Source organism: Dendropsophus ebraccatus, chromosome 13 (assembly GCF_027789765.1).
Source record: "Dendropsophus ebraccatus isolate aDenEbr1 chromosome 13, aDenEbr1.pat, whole genome shotgun sequence".
Taxonomy (NCBI): Eukaryota; Metazoa; Chordata; class Amphibia; order Anura; family Hylidae; genus Dendropsophus; species Dendropsophus ebraccatus.
In genome coordinates this window covers 20,868,755-20,888,683 of record NC_091466.1, presented here as the reverse complement: position 1 = coordinate 20,888,683, position 19,929 = coordinate 20,868,755, and the positions used below count along the sequence as shown (strand labels likewise).

Sequence of the window (19,929 nt, the reverse complement as noted above, 5' to 3'; positions counted from 1 at the left end):
CCAATACTCGGAGCCGGAGATTCGGCGGTACAAACAAGACAGACTCAGGGGTGTTATGGGGGGCAATACTCTGAGACTGCGTGACGAGAGTCACTAAGTCTGGTTGCAAAACAGATATTACAACGCCAGGTTTTAGTATCGTATCGACATAGTTTTCGGGCATAACTTCAAAATCAAAGCTGCGGGAGAGGGCGTCAGCTCTGATATTACGAGAACCGGGTCGATAGGTGATTTCAAAGTCGAACCTAGAAAAGAACAGTGCCCACCGGGCCTGCCTTGGAGAAAGACGTTTAGCAGTATCGAGGTAAACTAAATTCTTGTGGTCAGTGAGTACAGTGACCTTATGTTTGGCCCCTTCCAAGAAGTGCCTCCATTCATCAAAGGCCATCTTAATGGCCAACAGTTCTCTATTGCCAATATCATAATTGCGTTCCGCTTGTGAAAATTTTTTTGAAAAGAATGCAACCGGCCGTAGGTGGGTAAGGGTGTCTGACCCTTGGGACAAGACCGCCCCTACCCCCACCTCGGACGCGTCTACTTCAACAACAAACGGGCGTTTGAAATCTGGCTGAGTCAGTACTGGAGCTTCTGAGAAGCAATGCCGAAGTGTGTCAAATGCCTCAAGAGCCTCTTTGGACCAGTGTACGAGGTCTGCCCTCTTCTTATTTAGATCGGTAAGAGGCCTAGCTATGATAGAAAACCCCTTAATAAATTTCCGGTAATAATTGGCAAAGCCCAAAAACCTTTGTAAGGCCTTCAGGTTGTTAGGTCTTTCCCAATCTTTTATGGCCGCCACCTTGACCGGGTCCATACTAAACGAATGGGGAGTAATATTATAACCCAAGAACGAGACCTCCTGGAGGCCAAACTGACATTTCGACAACTTGGCATACAGATTATTTTGTCTGCGAAGCTCCATTACCGTACGGACGTGCAACACATGGGAAGACCAATCTGGGGAGAAGATTAAAATATCATCGAGGTACACCACAACAAACCGTCCCAGATATTCACGAAAAACATCATTGACAAAATGCTGGAAGACAGCCGGAGCATTGCATAACCCAAAGGGCATGACGAGATACTCGAAGTGGCCCTCTGGGGTATTGAATGCGGTCTTCCACTCATCACCTTCCCTGATGCGGATTAAATTGTATGCTCCCCTCAGGTCTACCTTGGAAAACCAATTAGCTCCTATGATTTGGTTAAACAGATCAGGAATTAATGGCAAGGGATGCTGATTCTTAACCGTAATCTTATTCAACTCCCGGTAATCAATACAGGGACGGAGACCCCCGTCCTTCTTCCCAACGAAAAAGAACCCCGCCCCCATGGGAGAAGAAGATGGGCGTATATGACCTTTACGCAGGCTATCCTTTATATATTCCCTCATAGCTTCCCTCTCAGGACAGGACAGATTGAAAATCCGACCTCGAGGGTATTTGACACCAGGAAGTAGCTCAATAGCACAATCATATGGTCTGTGTGGTGGTAATTCTTCTACTGCCTTTTCGTTGAACACATCAACATAGTCTGATAAAAATTCCGGAACCTCCCCCTCTCCGGAGGAGCATTCCGCAAGAGACACAGCATTACAGTGGGAGGCACACCCAGGCCCCCATTGTACCAGCTCCCTGTTGGGCCAGTCAAAGACAGGGTTGTGAGTCTCCAACCAGGGCAACCCCAGAATCACGTCAGATGACAAGTTATGCATGAGTAAGAAGTCGAGTCTTTCCACATGGATAGACCCCACCCTGACCTCAAGACAAGGTGTCACATAACGGACACTTCCCTGGGCAAAAGAGGCAGAATCTGCTCCAGTGACATTAATAGGACGCTGGAGCAGCAGGGGACACACCTCCAAACCAGAAAAAAACATAGGATTAACAAAGTTGGTTGAGGATCCAGAATCAACCTGGGCGTACCCATTAATACTTTTATTCCCCACAGACAAAGAGATTGGCAACAACAACTTATTTTTGAAGGTTACCTGTGCGCCTGAGAGACCCCTTCGACAATCTCTCAGGCGTTGAAGTTTTCCGGCGGTGGCCCTGGCCTGGAAGGGCATTGCCGAACTTGGTGTCCCGCTTTACCGCAGTAAAGGCACAAATTATTCTGCAGGCGATGGGCGCGTCGGGCTTTAGCATTGGTGGCATCCACCTGCATCGGCTTTTCGGGTGGGGGTAAGGCTGGGAGAGAGGATTTGGGGTGTGAGAACGGTGATACAGGGGTTCTAGGGTGGTCAGGGGTACCCTTCTCTCTCTGTCGGTCCCTGAGTCGTCGGTCAACCCTGATGGCTAGTGTCATGCTGTCCTCAAGCGAGTCAGGAGTAGGATATGCCACCAGCATATCCTTCAGTCTGTCACAGAGACCCACTCGAAACTGATATCTGAGGGCCGAATCGTTCCACGTGGAGAGACCGCTCCACTGCCGGAATTCTGAGCAGTACTCCTCCACTGGACGTCGGCCCTGTCTCAACCCAGTCAGCTGTCGTTCAGCGTTAGCTGCACAGTCAGGGTCATCATACAATAGACCTAAGGCGGAAAAGAACTGGTCGGGGCTCTGTAGGTGAGGGGAGTCAGATGGTAGGGAAAATGCCCACTCCTGGGGTGGTCCTTGGAGGAGGGAAATGATGATGCCTACCCTCTGAACCTCATCCCCAGACGAAGTAGGGCGTAACCTAAAATACAGCTTACATCCCTCCCTGAAGGCACGGAATTTCCTCCTGTCCCCCGAGAACTTATCAGGAAGTTGAACCGGTGGTTCAGGAGGTGTGGAGGAGGTCACCGTGAGCTGTCGGGGTGCCGTCTCCTGTTCTTGGACCCTTACAGCGAGCTCCTGAACCATCGTGTTGAGTCGCTGCATTTGGTCCACAATATAAGTCAGGGCTGTCCGGTTGTCCATGAGGCAAATGGCGGTAAGGGCTGGCTATTCTGTCAGGACAGGCTAGAACAGACAGGACAGAGACAGTGGGCCCTGAATCTGAACCCACCACTGACCCTGCCTAATTGCCTCGGCCGACCCTAAACGGTCGCGGACAACCACGAAGGCGTTCCCTACTCTGTGTAAGTGAAACACAGAACAGCACGGACAGACAAACACAATAAAGAATAGTCGAACAAGCCGGGTCAAACCACACAGGCAACGCAGTACAAAGTTGGAACACAAGGGATAGTCGGAGGTCAGGCAGAGGTCAGAACACGAGCAGTCAGGCAGAAGGGATTAGGACGGGATACGCAGGAGAAGGACAAGGGGAGCTGGGATCAGAATAACTAATAGCCAGCAAATACCAGCTGGCTTTCACATTACTTTATACTGGACCAGGAGCCCGGACCAGACACTGATTGGTCCGGTCTCCTGATCCAGCAATCACTGCAGCTGCGGTGCTGCAGACCAAGTGGCAGAGCGATCTGCCACTCAGCCTGCACGAAGCCGCATCAGCTGTACTGGCCGGCCAGCTGACCGACTGTCACGTGAGACCGCGGCGTCCCCGGTTACTAGGGACGCCGTCGGGTCTCCGTGACGTCACTCCGCTCCGGCGGGCGGAGCTCCGGCGCGTTCTCGGGCCGGCCGCCGGAGCAGAGGCCGGGGAAGACGCCGCAGGAGCCAGGTCAGGTGAGTTCCTGACAATGGGTTACTGAAGATCATCACTTATGATCTTATCACACTGATGATCTTCACTTTTGCTGAATTCGGATGCGGGCACATCAGTTTGCGCCCGCATCCGAATTGGCTACTGCACACACAATGGAGCGTGCGGCTGGAGCAGCACACTCCATTGTGTGAACTGACAGGTTCTCTGCGGCCGCTATTCAATGAATGAATAATCAGAAGACTGCACAATCAAGGCTCAACATTGGGGCAATTACAAGAAAATAAAACATTTTATTAAAATAAAATAATTTTTTTGACAAAAAAAATCCTTTTTAATACAGCTCATAGTACAACATGTTTACTAGTGAATGCAACTTACCGTATTTTTCGTTTTATAAGACGCACTTTTTTTCCCCCCAAAGTGGGGGGAAAAGTGCGTCTTATAAAACGAATGTGCCGCCACCAATATTAGACGCAGCTCTTGCCTCACCCCCCCCCCCCCACAGAGGACAGCGCCACTGTGCTATCTGAGCCACAGGACCGCTCACCAGGTCCAAGCGTCCTCCAGCCCAGTCCTCAGCCGCCGCAGTGAAGACATTCACCTGCTGATGCTGCTCCTTCCTGCCGCGTCCTCACAGGCGGATTGCCCCCATTATAACACAGCCACGCACACCACTGCTTATGGGTGGAAAATATCCTCCGCCGGACCTCACCACACTGATTGATGCCGTCTAGTCTCCCTGTTGATTGCTAGTCCCCAATCTCCACAGCTACAGCTACCCCCCGCCCCTAAACAGAGTAGCAGCCGCGTTGGATGTCCGGGTCATGTGGTGCACGCTTGTCATGTGGTTGTCATGTGATTGCCGAGGACCAGGAGCAGCGGTTTCAAGGTGCTCCTGCCGAGGAGGACATGCCAGGGAGGATGAAAGGGGCACCCGGGAGAGATGTTGAAGCTACCTGTCTGTCTCCGCTGCTTCTTATGATGAGAGACTGTCAGGTGCAAGGGGCAATATGGGTCATACTGTATATGTCTGTATAAATGTACAGCATGGAAGGGCATGCTGGGAGTTGTAGTTTTCACAGCAGCTGGAGTGATACAGGTGGGGAGTTCTGGGAGCACTGGTGCCAGGGAGTTAACCCTCAAAGAGCTATAGCCTTTTACTGCTCATTCGAGGGTTAACTCTCTGACACCACTGCTCCGAGAAAAAAACTAATACATTGTGTATACTACACAGCTGTTACTGCAGTTTAGCTCCTATTAACTTGAATAGGAGCTGAACTGCAGTTAAATATCACCACAACTACACAATGAGCAAAGACAAACTTCCTTCACTGAGTAGTTTGACATTAAACAGATTTTTCCTATTTTTCCTCCTCTAAAACCTAGGTGCGTCTTATCATCAGGTGCGTCTTATAAAGCGAAAAATACGGTATTTAGTGCAGCCACTTTTGTAATCACATATAATAGGGATAAAATGTTACATTAACCCCCACTGTGAACACAGCCTGCTTTCTTTTTTTCTTATTCTAGCCCTGAATCTCCTCTTTTGGCCTGATTGGCAGCCATTGTCGGACGGGCCCACCAGATTACCGGAGGATCCTTTGATGGGCCCCCAGCCCAGAACCTGCAGTAAAATATGGCAGACACATGCACATTGACTTTGACTGTCCCAGTGCAGGAAGCAGTCTGGGTTTGCCCTTGGCCAGGGTAGCTCTGGCGGTGTTGTGGCTTCTAGGTGGGTCACTTGGCTACTTGCCACAGTAGCCTGAAGTGGCGTTAGTACCCACCCCGGTCAGACAAGCACTGCTTCTGCAAGTGTAACCTGGTGTGTAGGTGCAGAATGATAGACAGAGTTCAGTAGCTTAACCAGAATAATGTTTATTTACTGGGGTACTGTTTAGTGCAATAAAAAAATAAGGCTTTCAGTAGCTGCGGGTGCAGGTAAGAGGTAAAAGGAGCTGGAACAACAGAAGTAGGAGTAGAGGAGAGTCTTAAGGGCCCTGTCCAATTTAGCTGTTTACTCTGCCAGGATAGTGTAGTGAAGAGAAGAAGAAGAAAAGACGCGTTTTCACATACTTAACTGCCTAATGCCCTACAGTGTCAGGATCCTATAAGGGTAGTACGAGACCCCAGGTCCCTGTGCTGGGTGAAGCAGACTTCCCAAAACCTTTCAGAAGAACCATGTTTTACAACAGGATATGTAGGCACATGGCATCTTGTCCTGCTGAGGTCAGTACCATAGTAAGGTATACTGCCCTGTATCTTGTTGAGTTTATCCCTGGCATGGACAAGGTGATCCTCAGAGGATGTCCATTCCTCCTGTGGAGTCTAGCACTGCATGCTAGCTGCCAGTGTTACTTGCATAAAGAAATAAAGTCTTTCCCTGGTCCCTGCTGCAATAAAGACAGGGCCTGGCTTAGGCAAGGACCCTTTCCTGGCCTAAACCAGGCCCTGTCTTCATTGTAACAGGAACTGTCTCTGTGTTGCTCTCTCTTTAGTGACTGGAACTAGAAGACTCTCCCACCAGGAACTAATCTCCCTTTATTGGGGCAACTAAACCTCCTAGTGATTGGTGGGACTGTGTGGTGCAGAGAGAGAAAGGAGATAGGACAGAAAAGGGAGGGAAGCAAGCCTGCACCTGTAGTTGGACATGGGAATAACATGTGACAAGAACAGTCAACCCAGTACATTCCTTCAGATGTGCAGAACATAAGGCATACGAAAACATAGTAGTGACACCTAGTGGGAAAAACACAGAACACACTCAGACTATATCCCACTGAGAAAACCTGATACCAGTTACTTTGTCCAGGTGAAATAAAAGCTTAGTGGCACACCTGTGCTGGGACACTACAGAAGCACAGCCGGGTACAGTCAGAGTCAGTGTGTGTTATATGACAGGACCCCCTATTCCAGGGATAGCCTACTCGGCCACCCTGTGTTGTGTCTAGCTTTTTAACAGAAGGCGTTTCTGACCACATGCAGTTAAATGCGGCACTGTGGATGACAGAGCAAGAAGCCTTTGGCTCCTGCCCTGCCAATTACCCCTGTGGTCACAAGAATTGTGCCTCTTGCCATAAGAGGCGGTTCTCTTCCGCTTCGCAGAGCACACGGGTGATGTCACTTTTGCGCTCAAAGAGGAAGGTGATGGTGAACTGCTTCAGCCAGGTATGATTTTCTTTTGCTTTGTTTCAGTTTTAATTACAGAGGGGGGATATATAACTAATATATGGGGGCACAGATATGTTTAACAACTATATGGGGGGCAAAAAGGGGGCCTAACTACTATATGGGGGAACAGAGGGCACCTGATTACTATAAAGAGGCAGAGAGGATGCTTTTGGGACTGCTATATGCTTTTTAATGTTTGTGTTTGTATTGTACGCATTTTGGGGTTGCACGTTTTTTATCACATTGAACCATACAATGATAGGACATAAGCCCAAAGGTAGGTGATGCCTCTCTGACTGTAGTAATTGTAGGTTTTTTTTTTTGTTTTTTTTTTTAGATCTTCAAATCTTTACTTCTCGTATTGCTAGTATCATATAGTTTATTACTATTTTATCATAATTCTGGCATTTGTCATTTACTTTAGTCTTTACTCTATTAGTGTTAAGGGAATTTCATGATTGCTCTACAGGCCAGACCCTTTGGGACACTTACAGTTAATTACGACATAGAAAAATCCACCGAACCCAATATATACAGGCACCGAGGCTTCAAAGCCGTTACAGGCCAGATTGCTTGTGAAGAAAAAATGACTATTTCAATCAATAACAAAAACACATAAGGATAAAGGTAAAGTAAACAGAAGGTATGTAAACAGATTATTTTTTTTGGCAGAAATTAATGGTAAAACAAAAAAAAACTACGGGACTCCTATATACCAGAGCAGAGAACATGCCCCTGCTGCCTCAATTCAAAAGGGGATATCCGTCTCCTCCGCACACAGAACTAACTACCATAAGAAACAGTTATTCTGAACTCAGTGCTGGTTCCCTGGGCAGATGGCAGATAGACACATATGCTTATGCCAATGCTGGACTTGATATGTATATATATATATATATATATATATATATATATATATATATATATATATATATACATATATATATATATATATATATATATATATATATATATATATACATGTATATATATATATATATATATATATATATATATATCTTAAAGGCTCATACCAATACGACATACGAAAAAATAACACACCACTGACTACTACTCTTCTCATGCTAAAAGATATGATGACTCTGATGGGGGTAGTATTGCAAGCAGTAAACAACAGAAAAAAGCTCGAGGATTAAACTTCAAACACTGACCGTATTTATCATATGATTTTACAACTTTTTTTTTTTTTGTCCAGAAGATCATATGAGGTCACACACTACAGAAAGGGTTAAAGTGTTATTTAGGAATAGGAGCTGCCGGTGTGAACTCCCCCCCATTATCAGAACTCTGTTTTATCTGGAATTTGGATGAACCACTTACCATCATACAAAAAAGGAATAAAGGACAATGTTTGATGCTGTTTATTGCTTGCAATACTACCCCCATCAGATTCTACACATGTTTGAGTATTAGAGGAGTAGTAGTCAGTAGTGTGTTATATTTTTTCTCTTTGTCTCTTGGGATAAACCTTTAAGCGATAGATAGATAGATAGATAGATAGATAGATAGATAGATAGATAGATAGATAGATAGATAGGTAGATGATAGATAGATAGGTAGATGATAGATAGATAGGTAGATGATAGATAGATAGGTAGATAGATAGATAGATAGATAGATAGATAGATAGATAGATAGATAGATAGATAGGAGAGAGATAGATAGATAGATAGATAGATAGATAGATAGATAGATGATAGATAGATAGATAGATAGATAGATAGATAGATAGATAGATAGGAGATAGATAGATAGATAGATAGATAGATAGGCAGATAGATAGATAGATAGATAGATAGATAGATAGATAGGAAGGAGAGAGATAGATAGATAGATAGATAGATAGATAGATAGATAGATAGATAGATAATAAATAGATAGATAGATAGATAGATAGATAGATAATAAATATGTAGATAGGATATATATCTCTTAGCACTCCCATCAGAGTTTTCACATGTTTAAGTATGAAAGGAGTGGTAGTCAGTAGTGTGTTATATTTTTTCCCTATGTCGCTTGGTATAAGCCTAGAGATAGATAGATAGATAGATAGATAGATAGATAGATAGATAGATAGATAGATAGATAGGAGATAGTCTTCACATGTTTAAGCATGAGGGGAGTGGTAGTCAGTGCTGTTTCTTTGTCTTTGTAATGAGCTTTTGAGAAATATATACAACTATTCCAGTGTTGGCATAAGCATAGGTGTATAGCCCACATATATATCTAGGCAACCAGTTCTGTGTTCAGAATCAGTGTTTTCTAAAATGTTTATTCTACCGTTTACTTTTTATTTTTATTTAAGATGTGGAGAGAGAGAGAGAGAGAGAGAGAGAGAGAGATAAGAAGATAGAGATAGATAAGAGATAGATAGATAGATAGATAGAAGATAGATAGATAGATAGATAGATAGATACATAGATAGATAGATAGGAGATAGATAGATAGATAGATAGATAGATAGATAGATAGATAGATAGATAGAAGATAGATAGATAGATAGATAGATAGATAGGAGATAGATAGATAGATAGATAGATAGATAGATAGATAGATAGATAGATGATAGATAGAAGATAGAGAACAGTATTCTTCAGGTAAGGATGATTACAATAATACCTCATTTCAATATATTTGTTATATGTTACTGCAATCAAAAATTTCTAAACTTAAAAAAAAAAAATAGGTTTAGATCGCCAACGTTCTTACCCCTATAGCTTTATTATTTTTTCGTTTTGAAACATTCAGTGAGACATTTCAGTGGTTAGGTAGCCCACATGGGCAATTGCTGTGATCCGATTTTTAGTGGCAGCCCTAGTTACTGAAAGCAGCTGGGTGGTGGCGGGCAGGAATGGGCTCGACAATGGGCGCTACTTTCTTGAAAGAATAGTAGATGCTTGGAACAAACATCCAGCAGATGTGGTTGGTAAATCTACAATACCAGAATGTAAACCTGCCTGGGATAAACATATATCTATCCTAAGATATTAGGAAGGGGAATACTAAAAGGGCAGACTAGATGGACCCAGTGGTCTTCTTCTTCTGACAATTTTTTATGTTTCTATATTTCAGTCATGGTCTGGACACTCAAACCTTTACCGATCAAAACTTTTAAAATGTCTCTATTTTTTTAGAGGACAGGTACTCCTTAAGCCTTCCAATAATTTACAAGTGTTTAAGATGTGCAGAATTAAATGATTGATTGTATATTGTAGTGTTTTTTATTTGCCTTTATGAAATGAAAAGAAATAGAATCAACATTTTGTAGTCTGTCACTCTATACAGCGGGGTCACAATCTCCCTCTTCCTACTGGTTTTACCTCTAGCTATACAGTTCAGCATACGATTTGCTTTCCTTACCACCTGGTTGCACTGGTGACTCATTTTAAGGCTGTCAGAATCACTACCCCTAAATCCTTCTCTTCTGAAGTCTTTGCCAAGAGATTGACTGCCGAAAGTAAAGTAAAACAAAATTCCATAGTGTGGCATATATAAATATCATTATGATTTACTAACATTTGTTATTGCTACCAACTAATGTTTCATCGCCTTTCACACCTAAAATATATGTGAATTCACAGTAAGCAATGTGTGTATAAATCCATCGAATTCTTTTTCAACAAAGTTTGTGTTTATTATAATAGTCATTTTAGTATAATTTTTTATGAACTCACTTTTTGTTAGTGACGTCCAAATTATTCATGAAGAGGAGTTCTTGCTGCAACCTTAAACTTTGGAAACTTCGATCAGCACTGTCATGATGGCTGTAAGTGGTTGTCAATTGTGGATAGGGTAATATCCGTTATATGTATTTATTTTTTTATTTTTTTTTTTATTATTACATTACTTTTTGTTATGCTTTTGAAACATTTTAACTTTTTTTTTTACTTACACCTATGGCAGGGTATAATAGGAGTACTATCATGGCAAGCCTGGAGGTCTTCATTAGCCCCCAAGCTGCTATAACAACCCAACAGAACCCCCATTACTCATAGATTTAACAGTTTGAAATTGTGAACAGTTGTTGCACCGATGATAAGAATTTTAAATAAAATATAATTATCATCACAAAGGGGAAATAGTTATTTGACAACAATAGTGATGGATCATAACTCTACCAAGGAATTTTTGCTTTACGATGCACAGAATATTTATATTCTATCGACATATTGATTTGCTAACAATATAATTTTTTTAAATACTGAATATATTTTCATAAAATACACTGGGTCTATAAAACTTTCCTATTGAACTATACTAGATTCCAGACACAACACATACAATGAGCTTTAATAATTCCACATCAGTATCTGACTTTTACTTGGCTGGCCTGGGAATTCAAGATGATCTTCGGATACTTTTCTTCATAATTTTTCTGGTATTATACATAATAACCTTGGCAGCAAACCTCGCTATTATGATCGTAGCGATTTCTGATCCTACTCTCCATACACCCATGTATTACTTTTTGGGGATCTTGGCTTTCCTCGACATCTGTTACTCATCAGTGGTCGTCCCCAAGATGCTGATAGATCTTATAGCTCAGCAGAAGATCTCATTTTGGGGTTGCATGCTGCAAATACATTGCTTCCATTTCTTTGGTAGTACAGAAGGCGTATTATTTTCCGTCATGTCCTACGACAGATATGTGGCCATTGCACATCCTTTGAGATACTCTACTATCATGAGTTACAAAGTCTGTCTATGTTTAGTATTGTGTTGTTGGGTTATTGGATTCTCACATTCATTCCTTCAAACTATAATGACTGCAAGACTTCCATTTTGTGGACCAAATATAGTAAAACATTTCTTCTGTGATGTTAAACCAGTGATCGATCTAGCGTGCACGGATGTGACGCTTAATATAAACCTGCTCACCAGGGTCACTGGGACCGTAGCTTCATCAACCCTAATGTTAACTCTGCTCTTCTATGGCCTCATTAGTAGGTATCTTTTCAAAATCAAGACCTGGCAAGGACGAAGGAGAGCGCTGTCTACGTGTAGCGCTCACTTTATTGTGGTTAGTCTCCAATATGGAACCGCCATCTTTACTTACGCTCAACCAGCTACAAAAAACTCTTTGGATCAGGAGAGAGCAGCTGCCATTATGTTCACTGTCATAACTCCAGCTTTAAACCCACTCATATATACGTTGAGAAACAAAGATATGAAAAAAGGTTTTAAAAAGTTATTTAAAAAATTATAATAACTACTTGAGGTGTCCTGTGGCCTTTCCTGGAATTAGTACACACTTGTATTTTTTTTTATTTTTTTTTTAAGATAACAATTCTGAAACACCTTATCTTATAGCTCCGTGTTGTGCTTTTCCTCTTTTATTCTTATGGATGACTAAATAGCCAACTAGGCGGTACCAGCTGGGGGCGTGTCAGTATTGTCTAAGACTATCCAATCAGAGCTAACAGCTCCAGACAGTCTACTGGAACATTCATGGCTGGTAATGTCCTGTTGGCAATTTTTTCACACATTTCCAGTAATAAGAGAAATGACAATGTGATATAGGAAAAGATGCTTTATAGTTTTTATTTAATGAAGGATACAAGTATTTAAAGTGAATGTACGAATTAGATTTTTTTTTAAATTTTTATTACCAAGCAGAGATCCTGGTGCCGCTGTTTTATAATGCTTCCTGTTTCCCTTGATCTGCGGCACTTTCTTGATGTGGACAGGCCCTCTCTATGCACTGAAGGCGGGCCCAGTGCCCCCAGTGTAATGATACCCCCCCCTTCTGTGATGCAGCCAGTTTGATCCTAATGGAGGCGCGTCACAGAGGGAAGGGGATATCATTACACTTGGGGCGTCAGGCCCGTCTCCAGTGCCTAGAGTGGTCCGGTGCATATGAAGATATCATCTCCAAATGAACCGTGCCATCGGGATCCCTGTGCCAGCACCAATTGTCTTCAATGCATCCCTATGAGAGCTCTCTCACTGAAATGCATAGAAGAGACTGTTTAAATTAGGTACAGCTCGAGAAGAGGTCACCTGGGCATCGGTTTAATTTGAATGGCTTAAAGGGAACCAAAGGGAACCAATAAGCCCGATCTGCCTGTCAGCGCGTTCAGAGAGATGATTGACAGGCAGAGAGGCCAGTAACAGACCTCTCTGCCTGTCATTCATCCCCTCCGAGCATGCTGACAGGCAGAGAGCGGTGACTAGACAGGGGCAGGGAGCAGCCCAGATGACTACCTCCCCGCCTCTGCCTGTCACGCGCCTGGGGAATAAAACTCATTTTCCTCTGGTATTAAGCATCTTCAGTAGCCGCGGCCGGTACTTGCCACGTCTGCTGCGGGAGCTTTATACAGCGCTGCTGGGAACCATATCAGCCCAATTGGGCTGATTGGTTCCCTTTAAAACTATCAACCTGGGTGAGTATACAGGCAAGTCTGTAACCAGGAGACCCCATTAAAAAAAAAAAGCAGAGCACTTCTTTAAAGACAAGATTTTTCCTTTTTTTTTTATCCTTGTACTTTTTTGCATTGATATAGCTGAATGAAGAATATTTTTTTTACAAAACAAGTTGTACTTTTTAATGACACTTTTGTATACATAATACATTGAGAAACCAGATAAAAAAGTAAAGGAAATTTTTTACAAATTGTGATTTTTTTTTTTTTTTTTGAGGGGGGTGGGGGGTGGCGAAGGGTAATTTTTAATGGGTAAACTTTTCAGTAAAAATAGCATGTGAACATTATTCTGTAGGTCAGTATGTTTAGTTTTTCTTATGCTTTCATAGTTTCTAGATGCTGTGATGCTGTTTATGTGTTGTTTTTACTTTTTGTAATAAAAAAAACTTAATTTTTAGAATCCTTTTTTTTTTTTACTTACTAATTCAAATTTAAATTCAAATTCTTATGGCAACATGTTCAAATCAGCAACCAACTACACCGACTGTCCTCAAAAGGTACTCTAAAAACCTGCCTTTATTCCTGAGAGCCCTCTGTTAAGGACCAGGACTACCATGTTCCTATCCCACTTACAACACCACAGGCCACTTACCAGGCCAACCTTTAGCCTTTAGACACAGGTTGCTACTGCACATGACTGCACTTGACTGACGTATAGCTTCTAGAGATTAGCGGATTTTTTAGGATTTCTGGTTCGTGAGAACCAGAACGATCGGCGTCGGATTCCCGCTGTCTGCTCGATCCGTTTTCTTTTTGCAAAAAAAAACGATGAATGTGTGTGCATCCGTTTTGATCCATTTTTCCATTGAATACCATTATAAAAAAAAACAGATCCGTTTTTTTTAACGTGCACAAAAACGTAGTCGCCCTCATTTTGATGTCTGTTAAAAAAACATCCCTTTTTTTTTTTTTTTTTTTAGAATGGAATTCAATGGAAAAACGGATCAAAACGGATGCACACACATGTATCTGTTTTTCCATCTGTTTTTCATCAGTTTTTTGCAAAAACGGAGTGTGAACCCAGCCTAACAGCATGTCAACAGCCAATGAAAAAAGTTTGTTCATTCGTTGGCTGATCGATGGGCCTATTATAAAGGGACATAACCTGCCTATTTGGCAGATTATTGATCCATGTAATGGGACACTATAGCTAAGAATTAGTGAGGAACAAGTACTAAAATGCTCGGGTGCTTGCGACGAATATTTCCCAATGCTCAGGTGCTGGTTTCGAGTAACGAACCCCACTGAAGTCAATGGGAAACTCAAGCATTTTTGCAGGGGACCCAAGCTCGGACCAGGGAAGGTTGAGTGAAAACCTGTCAACCTTAGAAAATTATGGAAACACCTCAGAAATGGACAGGAAACAGCAAGGGCAGCATGCATGGATGCCTCTGAGGCTGCCTAATCGCACCATTAAGCCAAATTCTGCAGACTGGCTGCAGATGACAAAAGAAACTGGTCAGACTAGTTTTTGGAGGTTGTCGTATAAGAGTCTGTGTGTAAGTGCTGCTATATGGTGTATGCCACCCTCTTACACATGACAATGAGCGGTGAGGTTATATGCAGCTGTACTACAAATAATAATAATAATAGTACTGAGCACTTCTTTATGGGTCTGTATGCACCACCTGCTGCCCCCTTTCTGCCAGCAGTCGATCACCACAGTTTACAGCTAAGTCCCAGCCAACAGTCTGGGGTAATTAAAAAAAATAATAAAAATTTTAAGCCCTTACAAGGGTTTTTGGGTTCTCTGACTTGTATTCCTGCCTACAGGAACACTGATTCCCTCCCTAACGCTCTCCCTGACAATCAGCAGCTCTGTCCCTATTCTCTTCCAGAATGCATATGAGGCGAGCACCTCCTGCCCAGATTTTTATATGGCAGGGTCATCTGATCTGGCCAACCAATCTCTGCTATCGACATGTATGAGTCCCACGTCATTGCACGATGTACCAAAGAGTCTCCTGCATGTTGATTGGCTGAGAAATTGCACCCAAACTTGCAGGAAAAGGATGATGCCATTTTCTCAAGTATCGTGAGATGCTCGTCCGTGCATCGAGCACCTTCGTGTACCTTAATACTCGAATAAGTACCATGCTCGGATGAGCATGCTCGCTCATCACTACTGACAATTAAAAATTTTTCTTTTTGCACAGTTACGATCAAAGAAAATCTTAAGTGGAAACAGGCACATGGCCAAACACTATCAGTTCCTAAAGAACCATATATAGCCAAGCCATTTCTCCTTCCCTGGGCACCAGTGGAAAAATCCATACATGTGAATGAGGTCTCTAGAGGGGAACGCATACTACCCAACCGAGATCTTAAAGCGGTTTTATATATATGATAAAATAATCCTGATATGTTGCAGTTTTCATTCTCACCACTGGGGCAAAAACTGAGCTGAGACTTCCTGTTGTGACTGTGGTGATGAGGAGGCTGCTGTAAAGTGATCTGTACAACATTGCAGCGACATGTGACACCAGTAGATAGAGGAGACAATAGCTGCTCCCTGTAGAATGACCACTTTACAGGTAACAGAGCGCGCTCAGTAACATTTCACACTCATCTCAAGGGGACAGACTCTATTGTCAACTATGTCTATGAGGCTTGCTGTAAAGTATATCACTAAATGCTGTTAAAAACAGCTCAGGCAAGATGGTAGCCCCCATAACAAAGTACAGTACAAAAGTGGAAATAAGAAAAAGTTACAGTCAGAAAATAGATAAGAATTAAAGGACAATTTTTAGTATCTGACTCTAATCAGTAAAAGAAAATTTATTCTCAGCTGGTGTACATTTAAGCTATAGTTTAAATTGTCACTGGCATAAATAATGGTAATTTTAACAGACCCTCATGCTCTTTTTGTACAGCACTCTGACGCCCTGACCCCTTTTTGTTTTAGCCCCATTGCCCACAATGTAACTCCATCTGTAGAGATAACATTTTTGTATAGCTGATCTTTGAGCAAAAACTTGTTCCTTTTTATATCAGTTTTGTGATGTTAGGCTCTGAAAAATTCTCCCCTAATTTTTTGTAAAAACCTATACTTTATTCTTTGCACTATGTCTTATATTATCACCACTACTTATTACATTGGGTTGATATTTTTGTAATCATTATTTTTGTTACTGTGGTTCTGGCCCTTGGTGGGTTCCACCAATGGTTACAAATAAAATCCTGTAATATCTTTAATTGTAGAATACCCTTGTAGGCCAATCCCCTCTGGAGACTTGATTTTAATAGCTTCTATTATAAAAAAAAAAAAAAAAAAGAATTAATGCAATATAAGGCTTCCCCATTGTCTGAGTCAGTAGGCTTGTTGTTTCCTTATTATTTCTGTACAGCGCTACTCAACCTAAACCTGATGAAATGCCAATGTTTTGGTTGGGAGATTTGCTTAAAAGTGGACATTTAGCATCACAGTTCATTATGTTGCTGTAAGAAGTAAGGTAACCCAGCTGTTAAATTACTAAAGGAGTAGTAGTTGCTTCAAACACATTTAGAGCAGATATGGTTAGTAAATCTACAGTAACTGAATGTAAACCTTACTGGGATAAACATATATCTATCTTACGTTAATAACAAAGGAAATCATATATGGGTGGACTAAATAGACCAGGGGGTTGTTAATATTCTAGGTTTAGGACCTTATTGAGATTGTACAGTCACTAAAAATGTACGGGGGTTTCAAACTGATGGAACCCAGATTACCACTCACAGAAGCTTCAGAGTTGATGTCTATTTCCTTTTCTTTCTTTTTTTTTTTTTTTTTTTACCAATTAGCACTTTTCTTTTCGTGAAGGTAAAGTGCTAATTGGGGGATAAGCCTGTCAATCAGTGACTCAAAGGTGTTCTACCAATCAGCACATCCCTAAATAACAGATAGGAGCGGACTGGTAAATAAAAGACCAGGCATACGAGAAGGGAAGAGATGCAGCCAAACAGCTATTTACCAGATGGGCAGCCGTCGGGTACTTCTGCTGAAATGTTATTTTTTAGTTTTTACCTATATATTCCTTCCCATACCTGCCTTCTATCCAGAGCACATTGTTTCCTAAGTCCTTGGAGAAAATTTAACAAGGGCTTTGCGTCTATTTTTAGGTGAATAATTGAATTTTTTTGCCCATTTTTTTAGTCTAAGTTCAATTTATAAACCAGTAGTCAAGGGGCAAATATTTTCTAATCTGCTTGTTTTGAGTATTCCCCAAAAAATTTGCACTCAATTTATCATTTGTGCATTCAGGTCAGAACCAGGTAAATTTATTTATGCAACATTTTGTGAATACTTTTAAAACCTGCTGAGACTATTCTGCTAAAATTTTATTCACGAACTTGAATATTTTGTTAAATTAGTCCTAATCAGCTGGGTAAAAAACTGACAAATACTCTGTAGAAAAATCACACATTCTAGACTCAATAGTAATTGCCCCCCCCCCTCCTCCCCCCTGTGTTTACTTAGGAATTTATGGGCAAAATTCTACTTTTTTCATGGTGATATTTTTGATAGTTGACCTTATTAAAAATATGTAATATAGTTGGAACAATTTTGGGAGTTCTTGCTCCTCTTCAGTACAGAGCCGAATGCTGGCTTGGTAAGAGGCCTTTTATATTGGACTGAGAGATTATTGTTTATTTATTTCTATAATATAACGTTTTTTAATATGCATTTCCTCAACTGGTTTCCTTTTAACCCAATTGTGCTATGATAGTCACATACTATATGCAATGAGCTTCCAAAATGGTACATTAGTGACTGACTTTGTCTTGACTGGCCTGGCAATCCAGCTTGATTTTGTGAAGATTATTTTTTCCTGTTTCTTATTAATATATATAATCAATTTGATAGCAAACTTTTCTATAATGTTCATCTCCATGTTAGATCTCACTCTCCATACACCCATGTATTTCTTCTTGTGGAACTTGGCTTTTCTTGACATCTGTTACTCATCGGTGGTTGTTCCGAAGATGCTCACAGACCTTATGTCTCAGAAGAAGTTGATCTCATTTTGGGGTTGTATATTACAAGTCCATTTCTTCCATTTCTTGGGTAGTACAGAAGTCATACTGTTTTCAGTCATGTCCTATGACAGATATGTGGCCATTGCGCATCCTCTGAGATACTCAACCATCATGAGTTACGATGTCTGCCTATGTTTAGCGTTCTGTTCCTGGGTTACTGGATTTCTACATGCATTACTTCACACCGTATTGACTGCAAGGCTTCCATTTTGTGGACCAAATATAGTGAAACATTTCTTTTGCGATATCAAGCCAATGCTTAAATTGGCTTGTACAGATGTATCTTTTAACCTACGGCTTATAACACAAGTCACCGGTACATTGACGACGACAACCTTACTTTTAACATTGCTTTCCTACATTTTCATTAGCAGGTTTCTTTTAAAAATAAAGACCTCACAAGGGCGAAAACGTGCGCTGTCTACGTGTAGCGCTCACCTTTGTGTAGTCCTTCTCCAATACGGGACTGCCGTTTTTACCTACATACGCCCTTCTACAAAAGATTCTTTAGAACAAGACAGAACAGCTGCCGTTCTCTTCACTGTTTTTACCCCAGCATTAAACCCCATTATATATACATTAAGGAACAAAGATATGAAGAAAGCTTTGAAGAAACAGTTTTTTAGAATCGTAAGACTGAAACTTTATGCCAAGTAAAACAAAAATAAAAACAATATATAAAATGGTAAAAAGAAATATACAATATCTATTGTTATAAAAATAAACAATTCTGACGACAGATCTATAATGTAATGTATATCTTATAATACTATTAGATAAGTAAGAAAACCTTTCTTTTTTTTTTTGGGGGGGGGGGAGGCTGTTAACACCAGCAACTCATATACCGATCTTAATCCGCTGCCATTGCACAGGCACACTGCAAGAACTTGTGAATTTGAAGGGCTGTTCACATGCCCTTACTGAAATCTGTTTTTTTTTTTCTTTTTAATTTAATGATATGTGGCTTAAGCTGGGTCCACACTACGTTTTCACAATCCGTTTTTTGCAAAAAAAATACGGAAGGAAAAAAGGATGCATTTGTATGCATCCGTTTTGATCCATTTTTCCATTGACTTCCATTATAAAAAAGACGAAACACATGCATTTTTTTTACGTACATAAAAGTAAGGTCAACTATATTTTTGTGTACGTAAAAAAAAAAACAGATGCACTTTGATCTGTGTTTTTTTTTTTTTAGAATGGAAGTTAATGGAAAAACGGATAAAATGGATGCACACAAATGCATCCTTTTTTTCATCCGTTTTTCCAAAAAAAACGGATTGCAAAAACGTAGTGTGAGCCCAGCCTTAGAAATTAAAGCCATCTCATGAGGAAACATGGATAAAACCTATGGCCTATGGCTGTATCTATGTTTCTAGGCAGCAGCCTGTCTCCAACTTCTTCAGCCACCGGTATTCAAATGCCGAATGATCAGACTCATGTAAGCTCGACTCTAGTTATTAATATTTTACAGGCTAATGCCAAGTGCCGGCTTGGTAATAGAAGTTGCCTATTAAATGGATTGGATGGCTTCCATTACTAAGTCACATATATGTAAAATTGAAATAAAACCTACCACCAAGGCTTTAAAAATGAAAATGTCTTTTTTTTTTCACTGTAGTCCTTCTTTTTTCCTTTGCCCGTCTGTTCATAATTACAGTTGTATTTGTGCTGCAGAGCCACAGTTTTTTCGCCTTC

General features: G+C 41.2%; 2 protein-coding genes across 2 annotated transcripts; both read left to right on the top strand.

Annotated features, from left to right (window-relative positions):
- Nucleotides 1-11,069: 11,069 nt before the first annotated feature.
- LOC138770467 (olfactory receptor 12D1-like) lies at nt 11,070-11,993 on the top strand. Its single transcript, XM_069949571.1, has one exon. The coding sequence runs from the start codon at nt 11,070-11,072 to the stop codon at nt 11,991-11,993; it is 924 nt and encodes a 307-aa protein (XP_069805672.1).
- Nucleotides 11,994-17,937: 5,944 nt separating this feature from the next.
- LOC138770466 (olfactory receptor 12D2-like) lies at nt 17,938-18,888 on the top strand. Its single transcript, XM_069949570.1, has one exon. The coding sequence runs from the start codon at nt 17,938-17,940 to the stop codon at nt 18,886-18,888; it is 951 nt and encodes a 316-aa protein (XP_069805671.1).
- The last annotated feature ends 1,041 nt before the right edge of the window (nt 18,889-19,929 follow it).

What these genes read in the sequence shown, in the direction of transcription:
- LOC138770466 (XM_069949570.1), top strand. Translation starts at nt 17,938, where the DNA reads ATGAGCTTCCAAAATGGTACATTAGTGACTGACTTTGTCTTGACTGGC.
- LOC138770467 (XM_069949571.1), top strand. Translation starts at nt 11,070, where the DNA reads ATGAGCTTTAATAATTCCACATCAGTATCTGACTTTTACTTGGCTGGC.